Genomic DNA, 27769 nt, shown 5'->3' on the forward strand with positions numbered 1-27769 from the left:
AGCTTAACACATAAGTAATGATAAGAGCAAACAATGATTCATTAACTAACTGAGAATGACTGTTTTTGATGGTGAAGAAATCAAAATAAGAGTTCAAACCTCAACTGTACTGTGAAAACCAGCGTCGTTATTGTTGTTATTCAAAACCTTTCATTAATTGAAATAAACTTTAACTAAAATATAAATATTAAATGAAAAACTTGAACAAAAAAACTTCAACTGAAAATTTGCCTCGGCAACCAAGTAGGTTTAATTACTAAAATTACTAGAATAAAAATAAATTAAAGCTAATTAGAAATATAAAAGAAATTGGGAAAAGCACATAACAAAACTACTAAAACAAACTCAAATGAAAACAAAATATAAAATATGAATAAATAATATATATAAATCTGTAATATGGCAGTGCGGCCTCAGACGACCCGTCACGGCTGTTATCAGCACTCTCGTTCCAGATGAACTGGTGAAGTGAAGGGTGCACATGGGGTCGTGTTTGGGGACGAATCATTTGTCCTGGTTGTCAGCGCTGGGAGCTGTTTGTGTATGTGTGAGTGTGTTGTGATGGCCGGGGTGGGGGTCTATTTACCCCGCTGTAGGTGGTTTATGGGAGCTTTATGGGCTGAAGAAGTGAAGCAGAAAGGACATCTCTCAGGCTGTGTCCTCTCGCTCGCCTTTAAGGGTGTTTCACTGCGACTCGAGCGTTGAAGTGTTCACTGCCGTGGGAAATAATGGCTGTGCGTTCTTTTGACGGTAAATGAGTTGGGGGTCTTAGACAGTGAGAGATGCATGATGTTTATAATTTGCCAGACCCAGATGGCAGTCATTTAAACAGTAATACAATTCAGATATGTGTTTTACTTTCTTCTTCTTTTTTTGAGCTGCAATATTACATTACATTTAATATCCAGTTGTATTTCAAAATTGATTTGACAGTCCTTTCCAAATGTCAGCTTGGAATTGGTTCAAATGTGCTGTGTGTGTTGCCTTTTTAAACTGGCCTTATTCCAGTTGCCAATAGAGCAGAAATCATAAAAAATAAAATAAGAGTAAGTGTATTAAATAAAATCCTCACTACTACTACAAAATTAAATTCATATTAAATTGCACCTCTTATGCAATGATTTCTACTTTTGTTTTGGAGTCTCCTACATAAGGTTTATATGCATCCAAGGTCAAAAAACTTATATTATACACTGCACATCACTTAAAGGAAGACGCTGACTTTTTGGGACTTTAGCTTATTCACTGTATCCCCCAGAGTTAGATAAGCCCATACATACCCTTTTCATCTCTATGCGTGCCGTAACTCTGTCTGACGCACACACTGCTAGCCTAGCTTAGCACAAAGACTGGAGGTAAACAGCTCCAGCTAGCATACTGCTCCCAATAAGTGACAAAATAACTCCATCATTTTCCTATTTACATGTTATGATTTGTATAGTCACAGCGTGTACAAATAACAAGGTCACATGAGACACAGCCATCTTCTAACCGTATACATACTGGGAACTATATTCTCATAAGGCAAAGCACTGCTACTTGGGCGGAGTGATTTGCTTGCAGCACCTGAGAAGCCCCGTGGTGAGGAGCAGAGAGTTCACTCAGAGTTGGAGTAAATCACTCCGCAGAAGTAGCAGTGCGTTATTTTGTCACTGAGCGCAGTATGTTAGCTGGAGCCATTTACCTCCAGTCTTTGTGCTAAGCTAGGCTAGCGGTCAGACAGAATTATGGCACACACGGAGATGAAAAGGGTATGTATGGGCTTATCTAACTCTGGGGGATACGGTGAATAAGCTAAAGTCCCAAAAAGTCGTTGTGTTTCTTAAATTTCTCAAAGAGCCTAAAATGACTTGTTCGAAGATTCGGTCTCTAAACCCCTCTTTTCCAAGAGCTTACTCTGCTCTGATTGGTCATATGGCCCAGTCTGTTGTGATTAGTCAACCACGGTGCGTGTCGGAAACCAAACACCCATTACCATATTTGAATTTCAGCTCTGGATCTTCCTTAGCACTTGATACAGCGATTCTTACAGTAACAATTGCGTTGGTTTTTCCGTATGGTCTTTCCGTATAGTGGTGCTCATCCTTTTGAAGTGTATGCAAAGTGGATCTGCTTTCACAGCGCAGAAAGCAGCGTCTTCTCAACCGACGACAACATTAACCAAATCCTTCCATTCTCAGAAATACTATACAGTGGTGGTCAAAATTGATGGCACCCCTGATAAATATGATTAAAAAATGGCTGTAAAAAATAAATCTGCATTGTTTATCCTTTTGATCTTTCATTCAAAAAATTGACAAAATTCTAACCTTTCATTGAAGTAAAAGAACTGAAAGTGGGGGGTAAATCACATTATAAAATAGGCATGGGGGACTCTTCATCCCTGTTTGCACCAAACACATCTGGTGGGTTTGCTGCCAGAAAGCCCTTTTTTTTCGTTTTATCTGACCATAGAATCCGGTCCCTTTTGAAGATCCAGTCGTGTCTGACAACTGAAAATGCTGGAGTTTGTTCTTGGAGGAGCGAGGAGGATTTTTCTTGAAACCCTCCCAAACAACATGTGGGGATGTAGGGGTTGTTTGGTAATTTTTTTTTAGGCTTTCTAACCCCCAAGACTCAACTAATCTCTGCAATTCTCCATCTGTGATCCTTGGAGTCTTTGGCCACTCAAACTGTCCTCCTCACCGTCCATTAAGACAATATAGACACACGTCCTCTTCCTGGCAGATTCGTAACATCTTTAGTTGATTATAACTTCTTAATTATTGCCCTGATGGTCAAAATGGGGATTTTCAATTCTTTAGATATTTTCTTACATCCACTTTCTATTTTGTGAAGCTCAACAGTCTTTTGCTGCACATCAGAACTATATTCTTTGGTTTTACTCATTGTGATGGATGATTAAGGGAATTTGGCCTTTGTGTTTCCTCATATTTAAACTCCTGTGAAACAAGAAGTCATAGCTGGACAATTTCATGTTCCTAGTCACCCTGGTGTGCTAAAAAAGGTAAATATTAATGGGAATATACTTCAGAGATATTTTTCTCATAAAAAATTATAGGGGTGCCAACAATTATGGCCAGCGTGTTTTGGAGAAAAACATTTATTTCATAATGTGATTTACCCCCCAAATTCAATTATTTTACTTAAATGAAAGGTTAGATTTTTGCGAATTTTTTGAAGGAAAGATCAAAAGGATAAACAATGCAGATTTATTTTTTACAGCCGTTTTTTATCATATTTATCAGGGGTGCCATCAATTTTGACCACCACTGTATATAATATATAATAATTATACATATATTAAAATATTTTAATAATTGATAGCTACACCGTTTTTAATAATTATAATAATACATTATATTTAAATGATTAAATATGTGAATGACATCGAATAAAATGGCAGCACAAACTAAACATTTAACACACAAGTTAGTTTTATTACTTTGGATCCACTAAAAATCACCTGATCGCAAAAGTAATTAGTTTGAAGATGCTGCTTGGAATGACATTTATCTAAAGCACTTAAATTCATACATTTTTAAGTGTGACATGCATGCTGAGAACTTTTTTTGGCAGCTCTTCCTGTGTTCGTATTGCAAAGGAAGGAAATGTTAAATCCCATGTTAAACACCCAAGCTTTCAGTAAACAGTGCAGTTGAACATTGTCCTTGTTTGTGCACGGCAGAGGGGTTTTAAGAGCTGCTGGCAGGATGTGCTTTCTCTTGCTCATAAATGGAATGGTCCCATTGTCTCTGTAGTCCTCTTGTTCAGTGTCAGTGCTGCGCTCAGTTTTTAGTGTGCCGTGTGCGCTTCGTATCCCATAAGATGCTTGTAAAGGTCAGACCAGCAGGAGTTGCTGATAGTTCAGTGTGTTGAACAGACGAACCCCTGACAGTTGATCTTCCTGTCAGGACTGCTGTTTGCTCTGAATGGTTTTACAGAGACTCGCTGTTCTCCCTCTGCAGACACACACACACACATGAACCAAAGTCTGAAATCCTTACATAAAACTTTATCTTTGTTCTTTTGCTGCCCTCAGCAATGCAAATCTAGTTTTTAATGCGATGTTGCATGTAAACTAAATGGGCCTAATCCTTAAAACTAAATGAAGACAGGGCTGTTCGTTATTTTGAGAATGGCCCGGTCCATTTACTTTGATGGTTGGCCCAGTAAATGTGAAAGTATGAATATGGTGGAGAGTTTGTATCATGGTATTTCCTGCATGGTACATTAAAACCATAAAGAGATGTTCTCCAAGTAGTATCTTGTTGCACTGTGGAAAATATTTATTCTTAGACATCAGGAAATATTTTTGGCAGGTCGGCAGATCCAGTTCAGCCTTGTCTAATGTGATTCATATCTATACGAATTTATATTTGCAAGTATTACTTTACTAGATTAATTTAGCTGTAATACGTTGTGTTGGGTAAGTCACTCTAAAAAAGTAATTCATTACTAGTTACTAATTACAGTACATGTTCAACTTACTGCACTAATTACTCTCTTTAAAAACTACTGCATTATTGCATAATTACTTTCTAAATCCCATATCAACCTCGAGCTGTTGAACAATACAAGGATAGACATGAAACTGCTTATTCTTTCAAATAAATAATTTAAAATTGTATAAAAGTATTTAAAGGAAGGTTACATTAAAACATACATTTTAACATTAGACATTAAATTTTGATGTTAAATTCACTATAGTTTTAGAGTTGTTATATAGTCTATACAATGTTTAATGCATTTACATTATAACTGGAATTAAATTACAGAAAAATCAAGAGTAATCTTTCTTTACTTTCAACTTTCTACTAATTAAATTACATTACAGTAATGAATTACTTGGTAATGCATACACCATATACTGGTAATATGTTATCACACACTTTTTAATTGTAATCTCCAGAGCTAACAGTGTGTTCCAGCTAAGCCCTCTAGCCCATGGGATTTTGCTGCTGATTTGTTTGGGCCTGATTCACTCAACTATGGAGCGCAGAGAACAGGTGTGTGTCGCTCGGCTGCTGAGCTGGCAGTGATCTCATGTTGGTTTAAACGTTGAGTGTTGACGTATGGTTTGAGTTTAACACGACTCCCGAGCTATCAGTCAGATCTGAGCTCTTCCTCAACTTCTGAAACCAGTCTGACTGCACATGTGATTGTTAACATTAACAAAGGTTAATAAATACTGTAAAAATACAAATAGTTAGTTCTTGTTAATGCATTAACTAATGTTAAAGGTGCTCTAAGCGATGCCGGGAGTCGTAACTTCTTGTTGACATTCGAATTGTTGTCAAACAAAACGGAGGCTAGCTAGACCCTCCCTCCTCCTCATCCCGTCTCCTCCCTCCTCCCCTCCCTTCCGGCATAAAGGAAAGTCAAAGTAGTCACTAGTACAAACAAAGTTAAGTTTTACTGATACTTCATTCAATGTGTAATGTCGCCAAGTTAGATAAATGCTTTTATATATTGCAGAACAGAATGCAGAAAAAGAGAAAAATTATCTTAAAATCGTTTTGCAATCTGAGGTTATAACTATAGCTCCCATACAAGGACGCAATAATAACAAGATAACGTTAGCTTCGCGTTTCCCAGTGAGCATAAACAACAGCGGCATCGTAAACAAATTTAGCCCTCAAATACTTCTTGCCAGTGATTGGCTGGAACACTATTTGTTATGTTTTCGTGGTGTGGGTGAGCCCAGTTTGTTTTTGTTGCTGTTTGTGGAGCCTGTGGTGTCTAGAGAGACCGCGTTTTTTTACAGCGTGTTCAGGGGACAGGCAGCTAGCGGATAGTGAGGAGATGTTTGCTGTATGTGACAAAAAATGTTTTGGCCTAAAAAACGTGTGACATCGCTTATAGCACCTTTAACAAATGAGGCCTAATTGTAAAGTGTTACCAAACTATTAAAATGTTTGTTTTTGGTCATTTAAATAAAGCTGAGAAAAAGTATTGTCATTTTTGATGAAAAACATTTTTTTTTAAAATATTTTGGTTTAGTTGCCCACATTTCTCATTTTCATTTCTAGTTTCGTTGGAGTACTAAAATTACTAAAACTATTACTTAAAATAAAAATAAGTCCATATACAGTAGAAATATTTTAAAAATAAAATACAAGCACGTATTACAAATATGCTTAAACTTTAAATATAAAAACTGAAAAAAATAAAAGCTAATTCAAAATATTAATAAATGTATACAAGTAATACTAAAATAACACAGATTTTATGACACCAGCTGGTGATGTGCTCATTTTTATTTAACCAACCAGAATATTACTCATAAGTTATTCATCACAGTTTTATTTTAGTCATTCATAACAAATCGAATCTGACCACGATTATCTTTTATTAGTGGTGTTTATTAAGGCAAGAATCACTCATACTTTGAGTTTGGAACACTGAATACTTTTTATCATTTATAATCCCTCACTGTTTGCAGACATGAAAGATTATGATATCAAATCATGCGGCCTCTTGAAAAGAGATGCTGTTTTTTTTTTTCTAAGCAATTGGATTTACAATATTTGCTTGGTGGAAGATTAAACAAAGGGAAAAAATCCCCTAAACTTGCACTGATGGAGGGAGTCGTCATATGGAGCGTCCAGAATGTCATATTGGGGGTGGTGGTTTCTTTTGGACTTCAGCAGTGTTTTATTTATTTGTTTGTTTTCAGCTCCAACATTGCAAGTCATGGCCATCAAATGGAGGTTCTTCTCATGAGGCTTAACAGCTTAAACAGGACAGGCTTGAAAAAACAGAAAATGGGGTCTAAAGTCCAATCCTCTCATAATTGCATGCTAGCCAAAGGGATTTAGTTGTTAATGCGCTGGGGAAAAAAATAACAGAAGGAAGGGAAAGGCAGTGTGTGCTGATACATTTCACTCTCACACTCACTCACACACACACACACACACACACACACACACACACACACACAGTCACTGCTGGCTGAATCTCAGGGGGCTTGAGCTCAGGGCAACCACTGTGCTCAGATTCAAAGACAAACCGGCGATCCCATGAAGGAAAGGAAGTGTAAGACTAATTAAAGAGGTCATTTGCCAATTTCTTTCTTTCTTTTTTTTTGTATTCTGTTTTTTATAAGTTTTATTGTAAAAGTATGCATTATCAGAGTAAATGGAAATGTATTGTTACAGCTAAACAAATTTGAAATCCTTATGATGGACTTGTCTACCCAGTATTGTGAGGTTTTTATCTTTAGCTCCCTCTAGTGTTTCATTTTCATTCTTATTTTCTTTATATAACTCACTGGCCACTTTATTAGGTACACATTGCTAGTACCTTCAGAACTGCCGTAATTCTTGGTGGCATGGATTCAATAAGGTGCTGAAAACATTCCTCAGAGATTTTGGTCCATATTGTCATGATAGCATCACGCAGTTTCTGCAGATTTGTCGAATCTCCCGTTCCACCACATTCCAAAGCTGCTGTATTGGATTGAGATCTGGTGACTGTGGAGGCCATTTGAGTATAATGAACTCATTGTCATGTTCAAGAAACCAGTTTGAGATGATTTGAGCTTTGTGACATGGACATGCCTTATCCTGCTGGAAGTAGCCATCAGAAGATGAGTACACTGATCATAAAGGGATAGACATGGTCAGCAACAATACTCAGGTAGCATGTGGCTTTAAACGATGCTCATTTGGTACTAAAGGGGCCTGAAGTGTGGCAAGAAAATATCCCTCACACCATTACACCACCACCAGTCTGAACCACAGATACAAGACAGGATGGATCCATACTTTCATGTTGTTTATGCCAAATTCTGACCCTACCATATGAATGTTACAGCAGAAATTGAGACTCATCTGACCAGGCATCATTTTCCTATCTTCTATTGTCCAGTTTTGGTGAGCCTGTGCGAATTGTTGCTTCTGCTGCTGTAGCTCTTCTGCTTCAAGATTGGACGTGTTGTGCGTTTAGAGATGCTCTTCTGCAGACCTCAGTTGTAATGAGTGGATATTTGAGTTACTGCTGCCTTTCTGTCAGCTGAAACCAGTCTGGTTATTGGACTGGATATTTGATATTTTTCGTACAATTCTCTGTAAACCCTAGAGCATTGTCAGTGGAATGTGGTTCAGTGAGGATGAAAATCCTGGTTTTGTGCGTGAAAATCCCAGTAGATCAGCAGTTTCTGAAATACTCAGACCAGCCCATCTGGCAACAACAACCATGCCACATTAAAGTCTCTTAAATCACCTTTCCTTCCCTGTTCTGATGCTCAGTTTGAACTTCAGCAGATCGTCTTGACCATCTCTACATGTCTAAATGCATTGAGTTGCTGGCAATAATGAGCAGTTGAACAGGTGTACCTAATAAAATGGCCAGTGAGTGTAAATATGCATAACATTTAATTTAGTCAACTTTTAACATTAAAGATGGTCTCAAAGTTTATATACTGAAGTCCAAAAAATAATTTTTGGATTTCCTGAAACCTTTAATTAAGTATCTGTTCTATCATTCCTTGAAAACTTCACTGTTGTTTTGAAGTTTCTGCACAGTGGTGCTGTCTTCCCTGACAATCTCACTGTTATTTCGTGCGCCATTGCTTGTGAATGTGTTCCCAGCATGCAGCTGTGTGGTTATATGTCCCACAGTCCACCTGACAGCTAGTCAGATTTAAAGGTGCGGTCACTACAGCAACACATTGAAAGCTTTACTGTTTTCTCTTTAGAATCCAAGCTCTCTGACCACTTGGCATGGCATGGGCACTTTTATGATCGCGTTTACCCCTTGAGCTCATTGTTAACAAGCCATTGGCGCGCACAGAGAAGCTGGTTTGAACCGGATGGCCCAGCCTGGGCCCTTTCTCTTTGGACTTGTGTACTTCAGACAGGCCCAGAGCCCCTGCTGAGCACTGCCCGCCAGATGCCCCACTGAGACACATCCTCACTGAACCACATAACACGTCTGCACTGTCAATGTTACAGCTGGGAGTTGACATATCAGACCAATTTAGCCTCAGTCTGTCTGGAGATGTTCTGTCTGTTCACGTTTTTTTTTTCATTTGAGATGTATATTTTAAAAATGTTAACTACACATTAAAGAATGCATGCAACTATACATAAATACATATGTTTTTATTCATTTATCTTATAGGTGACTACCAAAAGAAAGCACATGATCGTTCCATGAGTCCTGTTATTCCAAGGTAAGTTATTTGGAAATATGAATGCATGAAGCTTTGAATATTTTCCATGCTATTTTGTGTACTTTCCATATACTGAAATGGTCAGTTGTATAAAACCATAAACACATTGTCCCAAAATGTATTTAAGCCACACTTATACTTAAAAAATATTTTATTACTTTAAACTAAAATATACTTTAATGTAATTTCTATTGAAACATTTACGTCACATATTTGAATATGTTCAGTATGTAATGACAAAGTTGCAATTTAGTACAGTTAAAATATATGGATTTAAATGATAAATGTTATTTATCATTAAATAAATAAATAAATGTAATATCCAATAACATACTACAGTTAAAATTCTAATCAATTACTTTGTGCTTCAGTATGTTAGTCAACAATCAAAATAAGTGTTCTTCTTTAAAGCACGACAAAGGATTATTAAAACGATCTAAAATGTACATATATTTAAAAAAAAAGTTTAATTTTACATTATTACAAAGTACACTTTTTAAAAGTGTAAAGAAACAGTAATTTAACTGGCCTATTATTTGATATAATATTATCTGTGAGTATAATTTTTTTTAAAGCAAATAAGCATACTTTTAAGATTTAAAGTACACTACAAGAAATACAATTAAGTACACTTCTTTTTCACAAGGATCATATGGGCAATTATAAGGTATTTATTAAATATAACAGAGCTATGTTTCCTCCTGCAGAAGGCAAGCTTTTAGATACATTCCTGGTAAGGAGAAGCTGGAAAAGACTGAGGTGGAACGACCACATGCGGTAAACGGGAACCCCATCCCTCCTTATTTCACCAAGACCAGCAGTTCGGAGTGGAACAGCTCTGATGACCTTGCCGGTCCCTTTTCCGAGCTGGAGGATTCGTCGTCACATTCTGACATGCCTCCTCAGGTTCCCTCTCGAACTCTATCTCACGCCGCACCTCCACCGTTGCCTCCAAAACCACATATCTTGAGTTCAGAGAACCGGCGAATCCTCCCGCAAGATCCCTGCCCACCCAGTCCTCAGCGCCTTCCCCGGAACGGCTCGGCCCTGTCCCAGAGCATCCAGCAGAAGTGGCTGGAAAACTCAGCTGAATTGCACATGATCTCGTCGGACACGAGCTCCAAGTCTGGCTCCTCTGATCAGGAGAGGAATGATCTGTCTGCTAGTGAGGGTGAGGAGAAGTTCTCCATCTTTCCTAAACCTGTTGTCGGCTCTCCTGGGATCCCCACCACTTATTTCTCTGTGGATAACTGCATGACGGACACTTACCGTGCCAAGTACTATAAAAAGAGACCCGGGCTTCATATGATGGTCGACTCTAGAGCCGGGGATCACACCTCATCTGGTGAAAGTGATTATGGGGAAAGAGTGTCACCATCTCCTTCAGAAACACAGGCGCCATCGCACACCAGAGTCATAGCTAGCGCAGGTAATGAGTCTCAAATACATGTACATCTCTGCTAATGTGTAGCGGTTGAAACCATAAACTAGTGGGATCATTTCAGTCACTGCTAAAATAAATAGTAAAAATAAAATAACATTAAGGTTAGTGATTGTCTTAAGTTACAATGTGGCACGTTGATTAATCATTAATTTATATGTAGTAATTTATAAAAAAATTTAAATACAGAATTTCAATAAATAGATACACAGAAAGACAGACAAATGGATGGATGGATGGGTAGATGGATGGTAATAAGATGGATGGATGGATGGATGGTAGTAATATAGATAGACAGACGATGGATGGAAGGATGGTAGTAATATATAGATGGATGGATGGTTGTAAGATGGATGGATGGATGGATGGTAGTAATATAGATGGATGGATGGATGGATGGTAGTAATATGGATGGTAGTAATATGGATGGATGGATGGATGGTAGTAATATGGATGGATGGATGGATGGTAGTAATATAGATAGACGATGGATGGAAGGATGGTAGTAATATATATATATAGATGGATGGATGGTAGTAAGATGGATGGATGGTAGTAATATAGATGGATGGGTGGATGGATGGATAAATGGATGTATAGATCAGGTTCTCTGATGCCGATTAATGGTCACATGACATGCAATTAAAATGTGTGTTGTTAGTATGTTGATTTGTATTTATTTATTTTCATTTGGCATTTCCATGATTTAGCTTTTTATGACCTCACTAACCCCATGCAGTTCCTTCACAAACCAGAGTTTGAGAAACCCTGAATCCCTTTCTTTCTTTTGTATTTTTGTATCAATATGCTATCAATAAGATAGTCCTATTCAAATTAAGGATAAATGAGTTGGGTCAAACGTAATCTAAAAGTAACCAAAAAAGTAGTCAGAATACATTACCTAAAATGTGTAATGTAACAGATTACATTACCAACTACAATTTTCATTCAATCTGTACCAGACTACAATCTGTACGTAATCTACCCAATACTGTATAAATGTTTTACTGATAGACATTCTTATGAGCTGCCAGATTCACCTAGAATAAAGCTGGACTTTAACACTAGTCTGATAACACTGATATAATGTTCTTTTTCTTTTCAGTTCATGCTTCCAGTAAACCCACTGCAAAATGGAACCCCGTTTCAGTGAAAGGACTGGACGAACACGGCTTTCTATGACATCAGGTGTCGTGTGAGAAACACACAGCGCTAGTGATGAAGCGTGGACGCTGAGACTCTGGATCACTGGATGTTCAATGGCCTTCTCTTGGAACATGTCTTTCTACACTTAGGGTGTGTGTGTGGCAGTATCAAACAGTACATTTGCACATTTTCAAGCCAAAAGAGAACAATATTACCTAACTTAAAAGAAAATATTCCAAAACACTCCGTAGGCTCAAATATATTTGATGACTAACTAATTAAGACTAACAAAATTAACAAAAGTGAAAGAATAAGAGGGACGGATTGTCTTCCCGACCCCACGGTGCGTTGTTCATTTGGAGGGATGAGTTTTGTTGTCTGCTTCTGATTTTCTCTTAAATCGTTTGTTTCGATTGTTTTTGGACGGCAGAGCTGCTAAAAGATTTGATTGTATTTCCAGGGGGAGAAGCTGCTAAATGTGAAACCATTCCTGTATTTGGTAAGAGCTCCTTTAAATGTTTCATGGCCTTTTTTGTTGGTTTAGGTGTGTGATATCTATTTTTTGTTATTAAAATAGTCCCTGATCAGTTATTAAAATGGGCCACTTTAAATATTGTCACCCTTCTATCATGTTGAGTTTTTCAATGTGCACAGAAATCATGGACACTGGAGATCGAAATGTATGTCATTTGTTTGTAAATGGTGGAACTTGACTTTATTTGGGCACATGAAATGTTTTTTTTTTTTGTTTGTTTTTTTAATATTTGGAACAAGTTGTACATTTTGTCATTTAGTTTTTATTTGTATGATATTTTGTATATTGCTTGGCAGAACACTGAATAGTGCCTTATTTTATACGTAAAGATGGGATAAAGGTGTTTTTATCTTATGTTAACTTTTATAATATTGTAGTTCATTTTGGTTAAGAACTTTTAATAAACTGATTTATTTAAGCATAACATGGTTGCCTAATTTGTGTGAATATTTACACTAAGACACTTCTTTCATAAACCTTTGAATGTTATTCTCACCAAGGCCGTATTTATTTGGTCAAAAAAATACAGTAAAAACAATGATATTGTGAAATATTATGAAAATTTAAAATAACCATTTTCTACTTGAATATATGTATTAAAAATGTAATTTATTCCTGTGACGTAAAGCTGAATTTTCATGATCATTACTCCAGTCTTCAGTGTCACATGATCATTCAGAAATCATTCTAATATGCTGTTGTGCGGCTTAATATTTTTGTAGTTTTTCATGATTCTTTGACCAATAGGAAGTTCATAGACATTTTTTGTAACAATGTAAAATGCATCCTTGCTGAATAAAAATTAATTTCTTAGTAAAAAAAATAAAAATATCGAACCCAAACTTTCAAATGTTCTTAAAAATAAAATAGAATATTGCTTATCAAAGTTTGTATATGTTAATCTCTTGTTATGAACTATATGCATACTATTTATTTTAATTCAACAAGCCTAGAATATTTACTGTAATTCTTCAAAGATGTATATTCCGTCTCGGACACAATTAATAGGTAGCAATAATTTCCAGAGAAATCAAAATAGAGCATTAATTTCAGATGTCATTAATATGTCAGGAATTTTTATTCTAAAGTAGGGGTCTTTGCAGTGACAGTATTCAGATATATATAGCAATCATTTAGTGAACTAACAAACTAATGCTAGCTAAAAGTTCTACATAGCTTCAAAATCCAAGACCATTTCTTGAAAATCAGTCCCATAACATACAGAGCACAAACAGTAATAAATACATAGAGATTGAGTAGCATATATTACATTTACATTACAACACATGATGGTCCTCTGAGTTAGAAAAGATGTGGGCTGCATCTGAAATTGCACACTCCCCTACTATGTAGTATGTGAAAATCAGTATGTGAAGTATGTCAGGATTCACTACTCATAAAAGAGTAGGGAAGAAATACCCGGATGACGACCTACTTCCGGCGAGATTCTGAAGTGTGCATACGATGGACACTTTACTATCCCATGAGGCTACAGGAGAGGATTTATGAATGACAGTGAAGCGACACAACTGACGCTGGTAGGTCACGATGTCAACATGGCGAATGTAGTACATCCAAATTACAATCTTATTATATAGAATGTACTTTTCTAGCGGTTGTGAAGTAATTACTTGTTCAAAATAAGTACATACTCAAGAGAGTGTGATTTCAGACACAGCCGTGGTCACGTCACCCTTGGACTAAGAAACAGTGAGTTGACAGCAAACAGTTGTTAATGTGGCATTAACAACCACATTACAGGAGTCACATCATGATTACTGTGAATTCCCTCACATGTTGTGAGCAGTCTTACATTTTAACATAACACACATAACGGTGTCCCTTTCCTTTCTTACAGTCTCGCATCTGCCATTTCGTCTTCCTCCAGACCAGGACACACTTCCTTGTTCCCTTCTTCCTGTTTTTTGGAGGGCTCTGCCTCCAGTTGGTGTAAGTGACAGGCTCTCCACCCACCCACTCCCAGCGGCCTTTACTTTCACGATCATTCAGACCTGTGGTTCAAGAAAAAACAGAGCGATGAGTTCGTTTAAATCGCATTGCGCTGAAGAACCTTAACAAATGTGACATTCGTCGTAATCACACTGACAGCAAAGTTAGTTTTATTCACAAAAAAAGTTACCAATCCAAAAGGGTTTTCTTTCACTGAAGTCCCACAGCCAGTCCATGTCTCCTTTTGACAAAACACTGACCAGGTTTCCATTAAAGCTTGAGGAAACAAGTATTTAGTTAGTCAACATGAAAGTCACAAACTTGACCATTCTTATATTTTATAAGTTTATATAAATTATTTATTCATACATCATATATCTTTTTTTTTTTTTTTATTCATATTCCTCGTAATCTTTAATCAAAATAACTTCCCCTCCATCTTGCAGTGGCATCTCTTCTCTAGTGACGCGTTTACTGGTGCGAGGGCGGGACAACCTGTCACTCACATGAGATCCACCAATAGCAAATCACAACCATCCAATCAATTCCTCATAGAGCTGCACGATTAATCGCTCAAACACTCACACAATCTTATTCCTAAATGACAACGATTCAACTGTGTCTATTAAACCTTTGACAAGTTGCTACGATCACAGCGAACATTCAGATCTGCACTGGCACAAACGCTGAGAACAGTTGTCATGTTTCAACCACACGTTATCGTTATTTCTGTGTTACGATAAATCAAATTTATCACAGAAGTACTGTTGTGCAAAGCACCACTTACTACTTACTGCTGTCACACCCATCATACATATTAGGTACACTGTTTTTTTGTAGTGTCGAGTTGAGTTTCAGTTGTCCTTATCTTAAACGTAGCCCTTGAGTTATCCTAACCATAGCCCTTAGCCCTAATAAGGTGAATAACCTTGGCACTTTGTCATTGCTATCAACTCCGACTCACTCAGGGCTCGACATTAAGCTTTTCATGTGCTTGTCGTTTGGACAAGTAAATCTGTCATTCACTTGTCCGAGTAAAAAAGTTGCTTGTCCGGAATTTTTTGTGTGTGTGTGTGCTGTAAATATAATTTATTCTGAAGAAATATCCTCATCTGTGTTCAATCAGCTCTGATATATTTAAATCTGCATATTGTCATATCTGCATCTTTAAAGGGCACCCCCCCCCCCCCCCCCCCCAAATCTTATTAAATGTATGCTTCATCTTTAGTTTTAAATTGTATCAATAGATTAAATTGGAATAGCCTAATAAGATAATATAGGGCTGCTGTTACCCTAGGTAGGGCTAATCAAATTAAATCATTTACACTGAAAATTTACAACTGCATTAAATAATGTTATGAATATGAGATCGTTTTAAGTATTTTTGAATATACAAATAAGAAACGTTGGAAAGAATGATACTTTTAAACATGAAAGTAAACCGCCAGTAGGAGGCGGCAGGCGACCGTCTTAATGAGCGAGTCATTGAGTCATTCATTCAAACGATTCGTTCAAACAACTGATTCATTCAAGAATGAGACAGATGTTTATGAATGGTTCATTGAATCTTTGACTCGGCCAATTCGTTCAAAACGCTGAATCATTCAGTAATGAAAACATGGTGAAGTGTTGCTGTGAGATGCGTTACGGTTCTGTTGTGATCTTTGTTTGGAACTATTTTTGCTGCTGAAACAACAAAAACAGTCAATATTGTGTCTAAAATGTAAGTGACTTAATTTGAACTGTTTATTGAACTGTTGCATCAAAAGCAATGTCACATTTTCAGTCGTGATGGTACTAGAAAACAGCACTCGTCGTGTGAGGTTGATAAACTGTATCATATGTTAAAAATATTAAAACACATTTTGAATTGTGGCACTGGCAGTATGTTGTTAACTGAGTTTAAACTGAGTTTACATTTGTTTGGATTTCTCCTCGAGAGGCTGCGCGAGCCTCAACAGCGCAACCTTGTTAACCGTGTACCGTCAGTAATACTTATCCACTATCGATCGCAACTTGCAATAGGCCTAAATATAATACAATCAGAATCATTCTCTCATTTTAGTGATTCCCTAGTTATTTTTTTGTTATTGACAAGGCTACTTGTCCGGTCGGGCAAGTAAAAAATTCTCTCCGGACAAGCGTTAATGTCGAGCCCGTCAGGTCCTGTTGTTAGCACCGTATATATTTTTTAATTATGCTAGATGAAGTTAAAATATGGAGACACAAATATTAAGCAAAAAAATGTAAACTCATATATATTTAGGTGGTGATGAAAAATTTACTACCAAGTCAAATTGCGTTTGTTACCTTTTACTACCTTTCAAGGGCCTTAATTTTGGTAGATTCTTTTTACTACCGCGCGGACACCCTGAAGCCCAATTTATACTTCTGCGTCGAACTTACGCCGTAGCTACGTCGTAGGCTGCACAGCGCGCGTACCCTGACGTGCACCTCTCCAATAATGTAACAACGCGTCAACTCTACTCGGACGCAAGCGCTGTGATTGGTCTGCTAGGACCGCTCCCTCGGGTTTCACACGCTCCCTCTGCGCGCGTGAACGCGTACAACGACGCAGAAGTATAAATGAAAACCAATGAAAACCAACGCGTTGCCTACAGCGTAGAGGCTCCAGCGTAGGTCCGACGCAGAAGTATAAATTGGCCTTAAGTATGAATGAAATCCGCCATGTTGTTATTGTCACATGACTTACCAGCATCGGTTGCATAGCTTCACTTCCGTTCATAAATCCTTTTCCGTGGCCTCATGGGATAGTAAAGTGTCAACTTTTACGTTTTACGTTACGTTTGCTAACTTCAGAATCTCGCTGGAAGTAGTAGGTCATCCAGGGACTTTTCACCTAATGTTTTTCGAATACTATGTATTCCGCCAAACTACTCTGTTGCCATACTGTTTTTGCGCATAGTAGGGAATGTGTTTGTCATTGAATCATTCATTCAAGAGATTTGTTCAAAAACACTGATTCATCACTAATGAAACAAATGAAGTCTTAATGAGTGAGTCGTTGAATCATTCATTCAAACTGATTAAAAAAAATGAACTCAAATTAATTAAATATTTTTTAAATAGACTGCAGTCATTAACATTTTGTCAGAACCTCTAGTAAATAACATGTTATTTTGTTTAGTTGTCTGTTCAGAATCTTGGAAGAATCGTGATCTCTATAAAAAAATAAAAACGTGATTCTCAATTTATTCAGAATTGTGCAGCTCTACGGCCAAAATCAAGTCCAGGGTTGCCAAGTCCGTGACAACTTTTAAACTGTTACCGCAGGTTGTTGTTTTTTTTACCACGTGGGTTATAGGTTTGACAAATCTTGAATAAATTATATTTGACGAAAAAAAAAAAAACTTGTATTGAAATATGCTATAATATACAAATGATAAAACTGTGCTAGACGTTAAGTTTGTTTATGATCACTACGATATACCTAGTTGTTTTCAATTTGGATATTAGTGACTGTAAAATCTGTATTTTAGATGTGAGAATGGCATATTTTGAGTTGATATTTAGGATATGGTCATTGGGCTACTTTTAGGCTATTTCTGATTGGCCATTAGGCTAGTTTTGTTACGCAGACCTGGCAACCCTGATCAAGTCCCATCCAACTTTTTTGCTTGTCCGAGAAGCCATTCCACTCAGATGTCACAATAGGGAAGAAAAGACTTGTTTTCATGCCAACAAAAAAAAATCACACATATTTGATATCCTCCGACTGGATGAAAAAAAAGAAAAGAAAAAACAGGTCCATCATACACTACGCAATTTGCTGTCAAATCAAATCAGCAGACTGGCTCTGATATCCAGCAACTACTGTCGACTCATCCAGACTGCAGATCGGGACAAAAGTCTCGGAGTGTATTCCAGCCTCATAAGTCATAATTGGTGGTATTATTGTTTTTTAGCGTGTTGTCTCACCTTTCTCTGCAGGCCCGCACCGCAGCGCTCCACGTGGCTTTGCGCTCTGTGCTCAGAATATAACAGCAGTCATTGTGGTACGTCCATCCTCGAGGACATTTCTGTGCTTTCACAGTCTGAGCGAGTACAGAAAAGACAAGAACATATTCAAATCATCTCATGAGATGTAGAAAATGAAGATCCAGTCATCATGATTTAATCGAAATATGAATGTGAATGACCTCATTAGAAGGTGTCCAGGGCCTCCAAGAGACTCCATTACAGTGAAACATCTGACCTGAGCTGTCGTTGTAATGGAGGAAGCCACTGAGCTCTGGGGAACAGGGTTTAGAAGAAGGCTTGGGAGAGAGACAACCAAACACGCAGGTTTATTTGCACAAGATTACTCTAATTAATCTGATGATTTCAAGACACGCTCACAGAACTCTTACCCGAGTCCCAGAAGGCTGCAGAACTCTGTCAGTTTGCTGTAGTTTTGTCCTGAGTGAAGGAGCGCGCTGCTGCCCCCAGCTGGTCACCTGCACCTGTGCCTTTCTGTCAGTCCTGGAGTCAGCGTTGTCCTCCTCCACCGCCATCGATACCATGCCATGATACTGTAAGTTATTGATAATATTAATATGATAAGAATAATAATAAAATTATAGTATCAAAATTTAAGATAAATAATGTTCTTGGATAGAAGCAATATATCTAGTCACAACTGCAGCTACACATCTCCTCTACTGCCATCGTTTTATTCCACTTACTCTGTAAATGACATCAGATCCATGACGAATGATTTCCGAAGGCTGAACCTGTGGATGAAAGTGCTTTAGATTATTCAGAATATATATATATATATATATATATATATATATATATATATATATATATATATATTAATACAGAAAAAGAAAAAAAAAGAAAAGAAAAATAATAATAATAATAATAGTATATATATATATATATATATATATATATATATATACTATTATTATTATTATTATTTTTCTTTTCTTTTTTTTTTAAATTTTTTCTAAATTTTATTTGTTTACACTATATATATATATATATATATATTCTTTTCTTTTTTTTTTCTTTTTTCTAAATTTTATTTGTTTACACTATATATATATATATATATATATATATATATATATATATATATATATATATATATATATATACATATATATATATATATATATAGTGTAAACAAATAAAATTTAGATTTAATAAAAATTACATAAATGTTGCCATGGCAGCTAAGAGAAAAAACTTAAGTACTGAAATTACTAAAACTTAAAATGACAATAAAGCTAAAAAGGAATAGAAGATTATATTTCTAAATAGAAACTAAAATTGAAAATGAAAACTCCAAATATTTAAAAGCTATTAAAAACCTTTATACTATAGTATATAACATACATAGTATGCTAATTTTATACCATAATAGTATATAAATAATACCAAAATATCACTAGATAGATAGATAGATAAAATATATATATATATATATCTAGAGAGATCTATCTCTCTCTCTCTGTCTCTCTCTCTCACTCTATATATATATATAGAGAGAGAGAGACAGAGAGAGAGAGAGAGAGAGATAGATCTCTCTCTCTCTCTCTATGTATGTGTATATGTATATGTATAATGTATGTACATTCACAATAACTTACCACTTTTCCATTCCCAATGACTCGGAGTCTTTTCTTTGCAGTGGAGGGAGCTTCAGCTGTTATATCTCCATCACCTCTGATATAGCCCTGAGAGAAAGGTAATGTTTCCACCTGGATGGAGCCGTGCTGAGGGTACGGACCTGGCTCAACCTCCTGGCCTTGAATACTAGCTCCTGCTTTGATTCGGTTCTTTCTGCACTGCCCTTTAGAAACACCCAACAAATGACCTTACAGACATAACGTGACGTTTCATCATCATGTGAAAAAAGTAGGATCAGAATTATTGCTATATTCATTAAAGGAACTGTTCAACCAAATATATGGTCTTATGGACAATCTGCACTAACCATTTGTCCCCTTTATGAAGATGGTGGCTTTAGATTTGTCTTTCAGCACTGCACCCACCGGAGATACCAAGGTAACCTCAAATTTCTCATCACCTTCCTCTAAAGAATCCTGAACAATCTCCACTCTCCATACTCGACTGACACCATCCCTGAGAAAAGACGCAAGGACACGTTAGCAATGATTAAAGCATTGAATTAGCTTCTGTAGTCTCTTATTGTAGCATCTCAATTCATTATTTTATTTATTTAAAGGAGTGGTTGATTATGATTTCTCTTTTCTAACTTTAGTTAGTGTGTAATGTTGCTGTTTGAGCGTAAACAAAATCTTCAAAGTTACAACACTCAAAGTTCAAAGCAAAGGGAGATATTTTCTTTTACAGAAATCGCTTTTTAAGGACTACAACAAACGGCTGGTAGGGACTACAATGAGCTTCTTCATGGGTTCTATTTTTTACAGTCTATGGTTCTAACCCTAAAATTTACATAATCCTCCCCAGGAACACGATTTATAGATTATCATGATGACAGAATATGCTAATCAATGACTAGAAGAACTCCACATCAGCTACATAAATTCATCAACTAACCATTCAGAAACGTCCTGTTGCTTTCTACATGTTGTCACTTCTTCTTGAGTCTCTCCATCTTTGTCCGACTCCGGTTTGAACATAAAAGGCTAAAAGTTTTTTAAATTTTCAGTGCTGTCTGCATGAGGTAATCAGAGCCATAGATGATATATATAAAGGCTAGATGTCTCGTGCGCGCTGTTGACCAATGGAGGTCGACGTCCGCACGTGGCGGCCATCTTGCCACAGTGTGCTCGCTCACTCGTTTAATGGTGCATGTACTTTTAAATAACCATAACTTGCTCAATTTTCTACCGATTTTCAAACGGTTTGGTTTGTTATAAACGTCAGAGATGTAGTTATGACACTGCATACATACACTGCATACATATGAATAATTATAACATACATGTTCAAGCATTCGGAATTATAGCCACGTTAATAACGTTTGTAAGAAACCAAACCGTTTGTAAATCCGTCAAGATTTCAGCGAGATATGAGGATTTGTGTGCATGCTGATCACTCACCTTAATTCACAGCTTCACTGTGACAAGATGGCCAAACGGTGATGCCGGAAGTGACTGCGCCATAAGACATCTAGCGTTTATATATGATATCTATGATCAGAGCTGCTAACACACCACACCAGCTCTTGTAGCTCCGCCCTCTGTGCAGCTCATTTGCATTTAAAGGGACAGACACAAAAATGGTGCGTTCTTGCTCACCCTCAAAAAGTGACAATTTTAACATGCTATAAAAAATATATCTGTGGGGTATTTTGAGCTAAAACTTCACATACACACTTTGGGGACATCAGAAACGTATTTTACATCTTGTGAAAAGGGCATTATAGGACCCCTTTAGGAAAACCCTAAGAAAATCCCAGTGTTTCAATTTACCTGGGTCAAACTGAATCAAAGATGAAGCTGGTATAAAATCCTTTCCAGCAGATGCTGTTAGTTCTTTCACCTATGGAGAATAAAAAAATAATAAAAAATATATATATAAAATCCTTTTCTGCAGAAGAATAAAAAACAATCAAATAAACAAATAAAGCTATACGCAATACCTGTACAGTCACATAAGACGAGTCCTGCACATTCCCCTTCCTCTGGATGGTTAGTGAGACTGACCCCTGACTCTCACATATGATATACTCAGTCCTGGTCAGCTCCACACTGGCCCAGCTAAACTCCAATCTGACAGAGGGAGTAATATTACACATCCTAATATACACACACAACATGCCATTCAAGTGTACAGTATGTGTGGAGGTGTGATGTTCCATAATACATTGAGAAATACAAAAACATTATATTGCTGTAAGAAATTACTATTTATGGCCAATGGAAATATATATATATATATTTTAAAACAACATTTCAAAGTGCAAGGTTTACTTGTGAGAGGGTCCAGATTTGCCCAGTGCATCAGACACGTCAAACTCCAGGCTGTCAGTTAAAGAGTCCAGAGCAGAGTTTATGATGTAGAGGATATTCCTTCTGTTCAGATCCCTCTGAGAGAAACGATGCCTCACAAACTCACCTACGGACATGTCAAAGATTATACAGGATGTAAACACATTATTACAGACAGGAAGACTAGATCTAGATAGATGGATACACAAACAGACAGACAGACCTCTCACCATTGGTATAATTTTCCAGGTATCCAAAGTAAGGCGGCCTGAGGATGTGATAGATCAGATCACCGTCTGCAGAGTTCTTATCCTGAGCCTTAAGCTCTCTGGAGGAAATAAAGATCCCATAACGACCATCTTTGAGGAGCTCCACTTTCCACAGGGTTTCCAGCACTGCTATCTGTGGAGCTGAGCTGTCGAGAGCTTCAATCTGTGGCACACACATCATTTCACGGGATTAAAAGTTGGAAAACAATGACAGACAAACAATAATCAGAGTGAGTGAACACAAATCAGACATTTGCAGACATGATGTTACTTCTCCCATTGCTACACTTTATTGAGTATAATCATGATACTGAACATCTTAAATGTTAGGTATTAAAAAATGTATGAATTCCCGCCGTGGTGGAGATATCGATAAATAACTTTTAGCAAGATAGTCGTTTTGGATGTTTCATTTACAGACTATGTCTCCTTTGAGGATTATGATTATTTAAAATTATTGGTAACACTTTGCAATAAGGTTCATTAGTTAACATTAGTTAACTACCTTAGTTAACATGAACTAAGAATTAACAATACTTCTTCAGCATTTATTAATCTTAGTTAATATTAATTTCAACATTTACTAATACGTTATTAAAATCAAAGGTTGTATTTGTTAACATTAGTTAATGTACTGTGAACTAACATGAACAAAATGAACAGCTGTATTTTTATTAACTAATATTAACAAAGATTAATAAATACTGCAACAAATGAATTGCTCATTGTTAGTTCATGTTAGTTAATACATTAACTAATGCTAACTAATGAACCTTATTGTAAAGTGTTACCAAATTATTTTGTAAATTATTTTAATTTTTTTGGGTCACAATGTTTATGAATGGCATTTTTTCCTGAAGTGTTATTGTTCCTATTATTATTATTGATTTGTTGTTCCAGATGGAGTTGAAATGGAGTCTGTGGATTGATTGTCTGATTATGATCACCTGTAGATTTGTAGTATTTTCTATATAACCGCTGAATTGTTACACATTTCAGAGAGACGAAATGTCTGCAATGGTTTTTATCTCCTGCTTGAACTTGGTAAAAAAAAAATGTTTAGGTACAACAACAAAAAAATTGTACCAAAACAAATGATTGCAACTAACTTGAAGAGTGAAGAAGACCGGCTCAGTTTGCACTTTTCTGTCCAGCAGGAATCCTCTTTCTGTGCTGTCAGAGGCTGTGAATCTGAAGCGATCGATCTGAGAAGCTCCTCCAGAGTGTCTGTATGAAACAGCCAGATCCTGAATGTTCTGCTGGGTAAAACTGCTGCCAGCCACCAGTGTCTGTCCCTTCAAAAGCAACTGGCCATACTGGGGAGGGTGGACCACCTTGTAGCTCAAGGCAGTGTGTGGGCTGTCAGGATCAGACAGGAATAAGGCATCAGGTGTCAAAGTTATGGTGGACCCCTGGGGAACCCGTAGGCCAGTGTTGTGCACTAGTGTGGGCAGAACCTTATCAGTCATTTCCACTAAGATCTCCAGGGTCCCGTTGCGAGTTGATATGCCATTGCTGACCACAAACCTATGGATAATGTAGACATATGGAGCAAAGACACAAAGGACAAATCAACAATCTTTATGGGACAGTAATCACAGCTGCACAGGAATTCAGTAAAATAAAACAAAACTTAAGATAAACAAAAAGGTTACTCACATCTGGGTAATATTTCACCCCACAATAAATAAATATAGAAATAAGAAATGATATTTTGACAGTAAGCCTATATTCACAAGAAATAATAATAAATAGTAGTCAACATTTGAAGTATATATACATTTAAGTATATATATATAAACTGTATATATGCATTACAGATTATATTATTGTTTAATTAATATTGATTTAGTTACAGTACTTACAATATGTGTGCAAATTGTGCTTAATTGCCCATATAATGTCAAAATTCTTCTAAATGTTACTGATGCTCCTAATGTCAAAAAGTATATAAAAATAATTAAAAAATATAATGTTAAATGTAATATAATAGAAAAAAAATAATATATTAATATTTAATTATTTTTATATTTATTATATTTAATAATTAATTGTGTGCAATTTGTGCTTAATTATCACAAAGATAATTTTAAAAAGCTCCTAGATGTTTTTAAAACATCATTGCATCATTATGAATATTTATTTAAATATTATTTGTATTATTTATTTTGATTTCTGGGGAAAAAATAACTCTAAAAATAAAACTATAACATTATTTTGCAGGATTCGACCATTAAAAAAAAGGTTGATGATGAACGCAGACTGCATCCTTGTATGAGGTCCTTACTGCAGGGTCTCTTTAGGTGAAGTGGCTCTGTTGTCATGTACATAACACACCAGGTTTGCTGCTACATCCAGCTGACTGAACGACTGAATTTTCACGCCGGTGTGTTTGATGTGCTCCACATGACCATGTGCTGGAGGTACAGTGATAACATAGAGCAGCTCCTCCGGCTTGTCAGTGCCGTCTACCGCCAGCAAGACGTCTGTGGTGAGAACCACACGCTCCCCTCGACTAGACCTCACAGGCTTCAGGAACAATGCTAAGTCTCCTGCAGATCAGCACAGAGCAGACTTGAAAAGAACTGACTCAATTGAACAATTTGCTGATAACTCTTGGATTATAGGATGCATATCATCAGGAAATAAAAGCAGCAGCCCACCTTTCTCCAGTTCTTTGACTGTAATGTGAAAGTGTTGGGCAGGAGAGAGGTTCTTGCCGTCCATCAGGTGAAAGACAAAGAAGTCAGCAGCGGGTGCTCCAGGATGACTGGTGTGAAGGTACCGTAATAGGTTCATATCCAAAACCTGCTGAGAGCAGTTCATTCCTGCAGATACAGACAGCCATTCTGTGCCGACCTGAGAAACAGCAAACATTCTGGGTTTGTTCACACACACACGTATACACACATATATATATATATATTATATATTATATATATTATATATACACTCACCTAAAGGATTATTAGGAACACCATACTAATACTGTGTTTGACCCCCTTTCGCCTTCAGAACTGCCTTAATTCTACGTGGCATTGATTCAACAAGGTGCTGAAAGCATTCTTTAGAAATGTTGGCCCATATTGATAGGATAGCATCTTGCAGTTGATGGAGATTTGTGGGATGCACATCCAGGGCACGAAGCTCCCATTCCACCACATCCCAAAGATGCTCTATTGGGTTGAGATCTGGTGACTGTGGGGGCCATTTTAGTACAGTGAACTCATTGTCATGTTCAAGAAACCAATTTGAAATGATTCAAGCTTTGTGACATGGTACATTATCCTGCTGGAAGTAGCCATCAGAGGATGGGTACATGGTGGTCATAAAGGGATGGACATGGTCAGAAACAATGCTCAGGTAGGCCGTGGCATTTAAACGATGCCCAATTGGCACTAAGGGGCCTAAAGTGTGCCAAGAAAACATCCCCCACACCATTACACCACCACCACCAGCCTGCACAGTGGTAACAAGGCATGATGGATCCATGTTCTCATTCTGTTTACGCCAAATTCTAACTCTACCATCTGAATGTCTCAACAGAAATCGAGACTCATCAGACCAGGCAACATTTTTCCAGTCTTCAACTGTCCAATTTTGGTGAGCTCGTGCAAATTGTAGCCTCTTTTTCCTATTTGTAGTGGAGATGAGTGGTACCCGGTGGGGTCTTCTGCTGTTGTAGCCCATCCGCCTCAAGGTTGTGCGTGTTGTGGCTTCACAAATGCTTTGCTGCATACCTCGGTTGTAACGAGTGGTTATTTCAGTCAAAGTTGCTCTTCTATCAGCTTGAATCAGTCGGCCCATTCTCCTCTGACCTCTAGCATCAACAAGACATTTTCGCCCACAGGACTGCCGCATACTGGATGTTTTTCCCTTTTCACACCATTCTTTGTAAACCCTAGAAATGGTTGTGCGTGAAAATCCCAGTAACTGAGCAGATTGTGAAATACTCAGACCGGCCCGTCTGGCACCAACAACCATGCCACGCTCAAAATTGCTTAAATCACCTTTCTTTCCCATTCTGACATTCAGTTTGGAGTTCAGGAGATTGTCTTGACCAGGACCACACCCCTAAATGCATTGAAGCAACTGCCATGTGATTGGTTGATTAGATAATTGCATTAATGAGAAATTGAACAGGTATTCCTAATAATCCTTTAGGTGAGTGTATATATATTAGAGCTGGGCAAAAGCTCTAATTTTTTTTTCGATTAATCGTTTTGTTTTTTTAAATGTGGTCGATTGAAAAAACTATTTTCAAAGGCCACGAATCGATTTTTTTTCCATATTTATTTAGCTATCACCCAAAAGCCAGTATTAGTTTTCCTACACTTTTCATAGGCTTGCAGCCTCCATGTTACAGCTAATGCTGTGAGATTTTATGTTTGTTTTATCTTAAACATAAAATAACCTGATCCTGTTTGATCAAGGCATGCGACTGTCCTGACCTGTCCAATTTTCAGCATCAATTTTTCATCTTGCAACAAAATCCTGTCTATTCTTTGTATGCATTTGAAATAAAGAGTTGGCTTCTGTTTTAATGTAACCAAGTGTACCTAAAATAAAGAGAGTTTAAAACTGAATTTCTTTTTATTAATTAACCACTTGTAAACTTATGTTTACTGTTCTTTTTTATAAATATACGATTTGTATTATATCTATATTCATTGAGTGGAATCGGGAATCGAAAATCGAATTGAAAATCGAAATTGAAAATTGAATCGAGAATCGAAATCGAATAGAATTGGAACATCTGAACCCAGCCCTAATATATATATATATATATATATATATATATATATATATATATATATATATATACACACACTCTTCGGCCACTTTATTAGGTACATCTTGCTAGTATCGGGTTGGTCCCCCTTCTGCCTTCAGAACTGCCTTAATTCTTCATGGCATATATTCAAAGGTTCAGGAAACATTTCTCAGAGACTTTGGTATTTTTGGAAGAAAGAGATTAGATATTTTTCTCACTGCATATTGAGCAAACTGACCTTCATCTGAATGACACCATGTCTCGGTATGCTCTCAAACACGTAGATGATGTCAGAAGAAGAAGTGTCTTTGTCGTGAGCGCTAAGCACAGCACTGGAGATCAGTCTGGACTCCCCAGCCTCCATCTCAAGGCCAGTGTTCCTGCAAATAAATTATAGTGTGTTTTTCTTTTCCACAGAGACTTACCACTTAATGTGATAGGCTATAATGTGTTTGAATGTATTGAGTAGTGAGCAATTCATAATCATATGTTACAACAAATAAACTAATGTATAATTTATTGATGAATAATGGGAAAGCATGATT

At 36.9% G+C, this 27769-nt stretch overlaps 2 protein-coding genes across 5 annotated transcripts in view; one reads left to right on the forward strand and one right to left on the reverse strand.

Moving 5' to 3' along the window:
* The window catches only part of usp53a (ubiquitin specific peptidase 53a), a 57214-nt gene extending 44492 nt beyond the window's left edge, over nt 1-12722 (forward strand). For 3 of the 4 annotated variants that reach the window (XM_084109445.1, XM_084109442.1, XM_084109443.1), the window contains exons 16-18: nt 9127-9178; nt 9886-10607; nt 11725-12722. In XM_084109445.1, coding sequence (XP_083965571.1) covers nt 9127-9178; nt 9886-10607; nt 11725-11801 — 851 coding nt within the window. In that variant the 3' untranslated portion in view covers nt 11802-12722. The remainder of the gene's footprint in view (nt 1-9126; nt 9179-9885; nt 10608-11724) is intronic. The other variant, XM_084109444.1, reaches the window with a different exon arrangement.
* A 637-nt stretch (nt 12723-13359) lies between these two features.
* The window catches only part of frem1a (Fras1 related extracellular matrix 1a), a 39862-nt gene continuing 25452 nt past the window's right edge, over nt 13360-27769 (reverse strand). The window contains 17 exon segments of the mRNA XM_084109441.1: nt 13360-14312; nt 14441-14526; nt 18190-18305; nt 18411-18527; nt 18621-18782; nt 18936-18983; nt 19851-20053; nt 20198-20339; nt 20342-20346; nt 21663-21732; nt 21833-21962; nt 22164-22308; nt 22412-22613; nt 23560-23977; nt 24738-25002; nt 25114-25309; nt 27463-27604. Of these exon segments, the coding sequence (XP_083965567.1) occupies nt 14110-14312; nt 14441-14526; nt 18190-18305; nt 18411-18527; nt 18621-18782; nt 18936-18983; nt 19851-20053; nt 20198-20339; nt 20342-20346; nt 21663-21732; nt 21833-21962; nt 22164-22308; nt 22412-22613; nt 23560-23977; nt 24738-25002; nt 25114-25309; nt 27463-27604 (2650 nt within the window). The 3' untranslated portion in view covers nt 13360-14109.

Source organism: Abramis brama (assembly GCF_963993115.1).
Source record: "Abramis brama genome assembly, chromosome: 3".
Classification (NCBI taxonomy): domain Eukaryota; kingdom Metazoa; phylum Chordata; class Actinopteri; order Cypriniformes; family Leuciscidae; genus Abramis; species Abramis brama.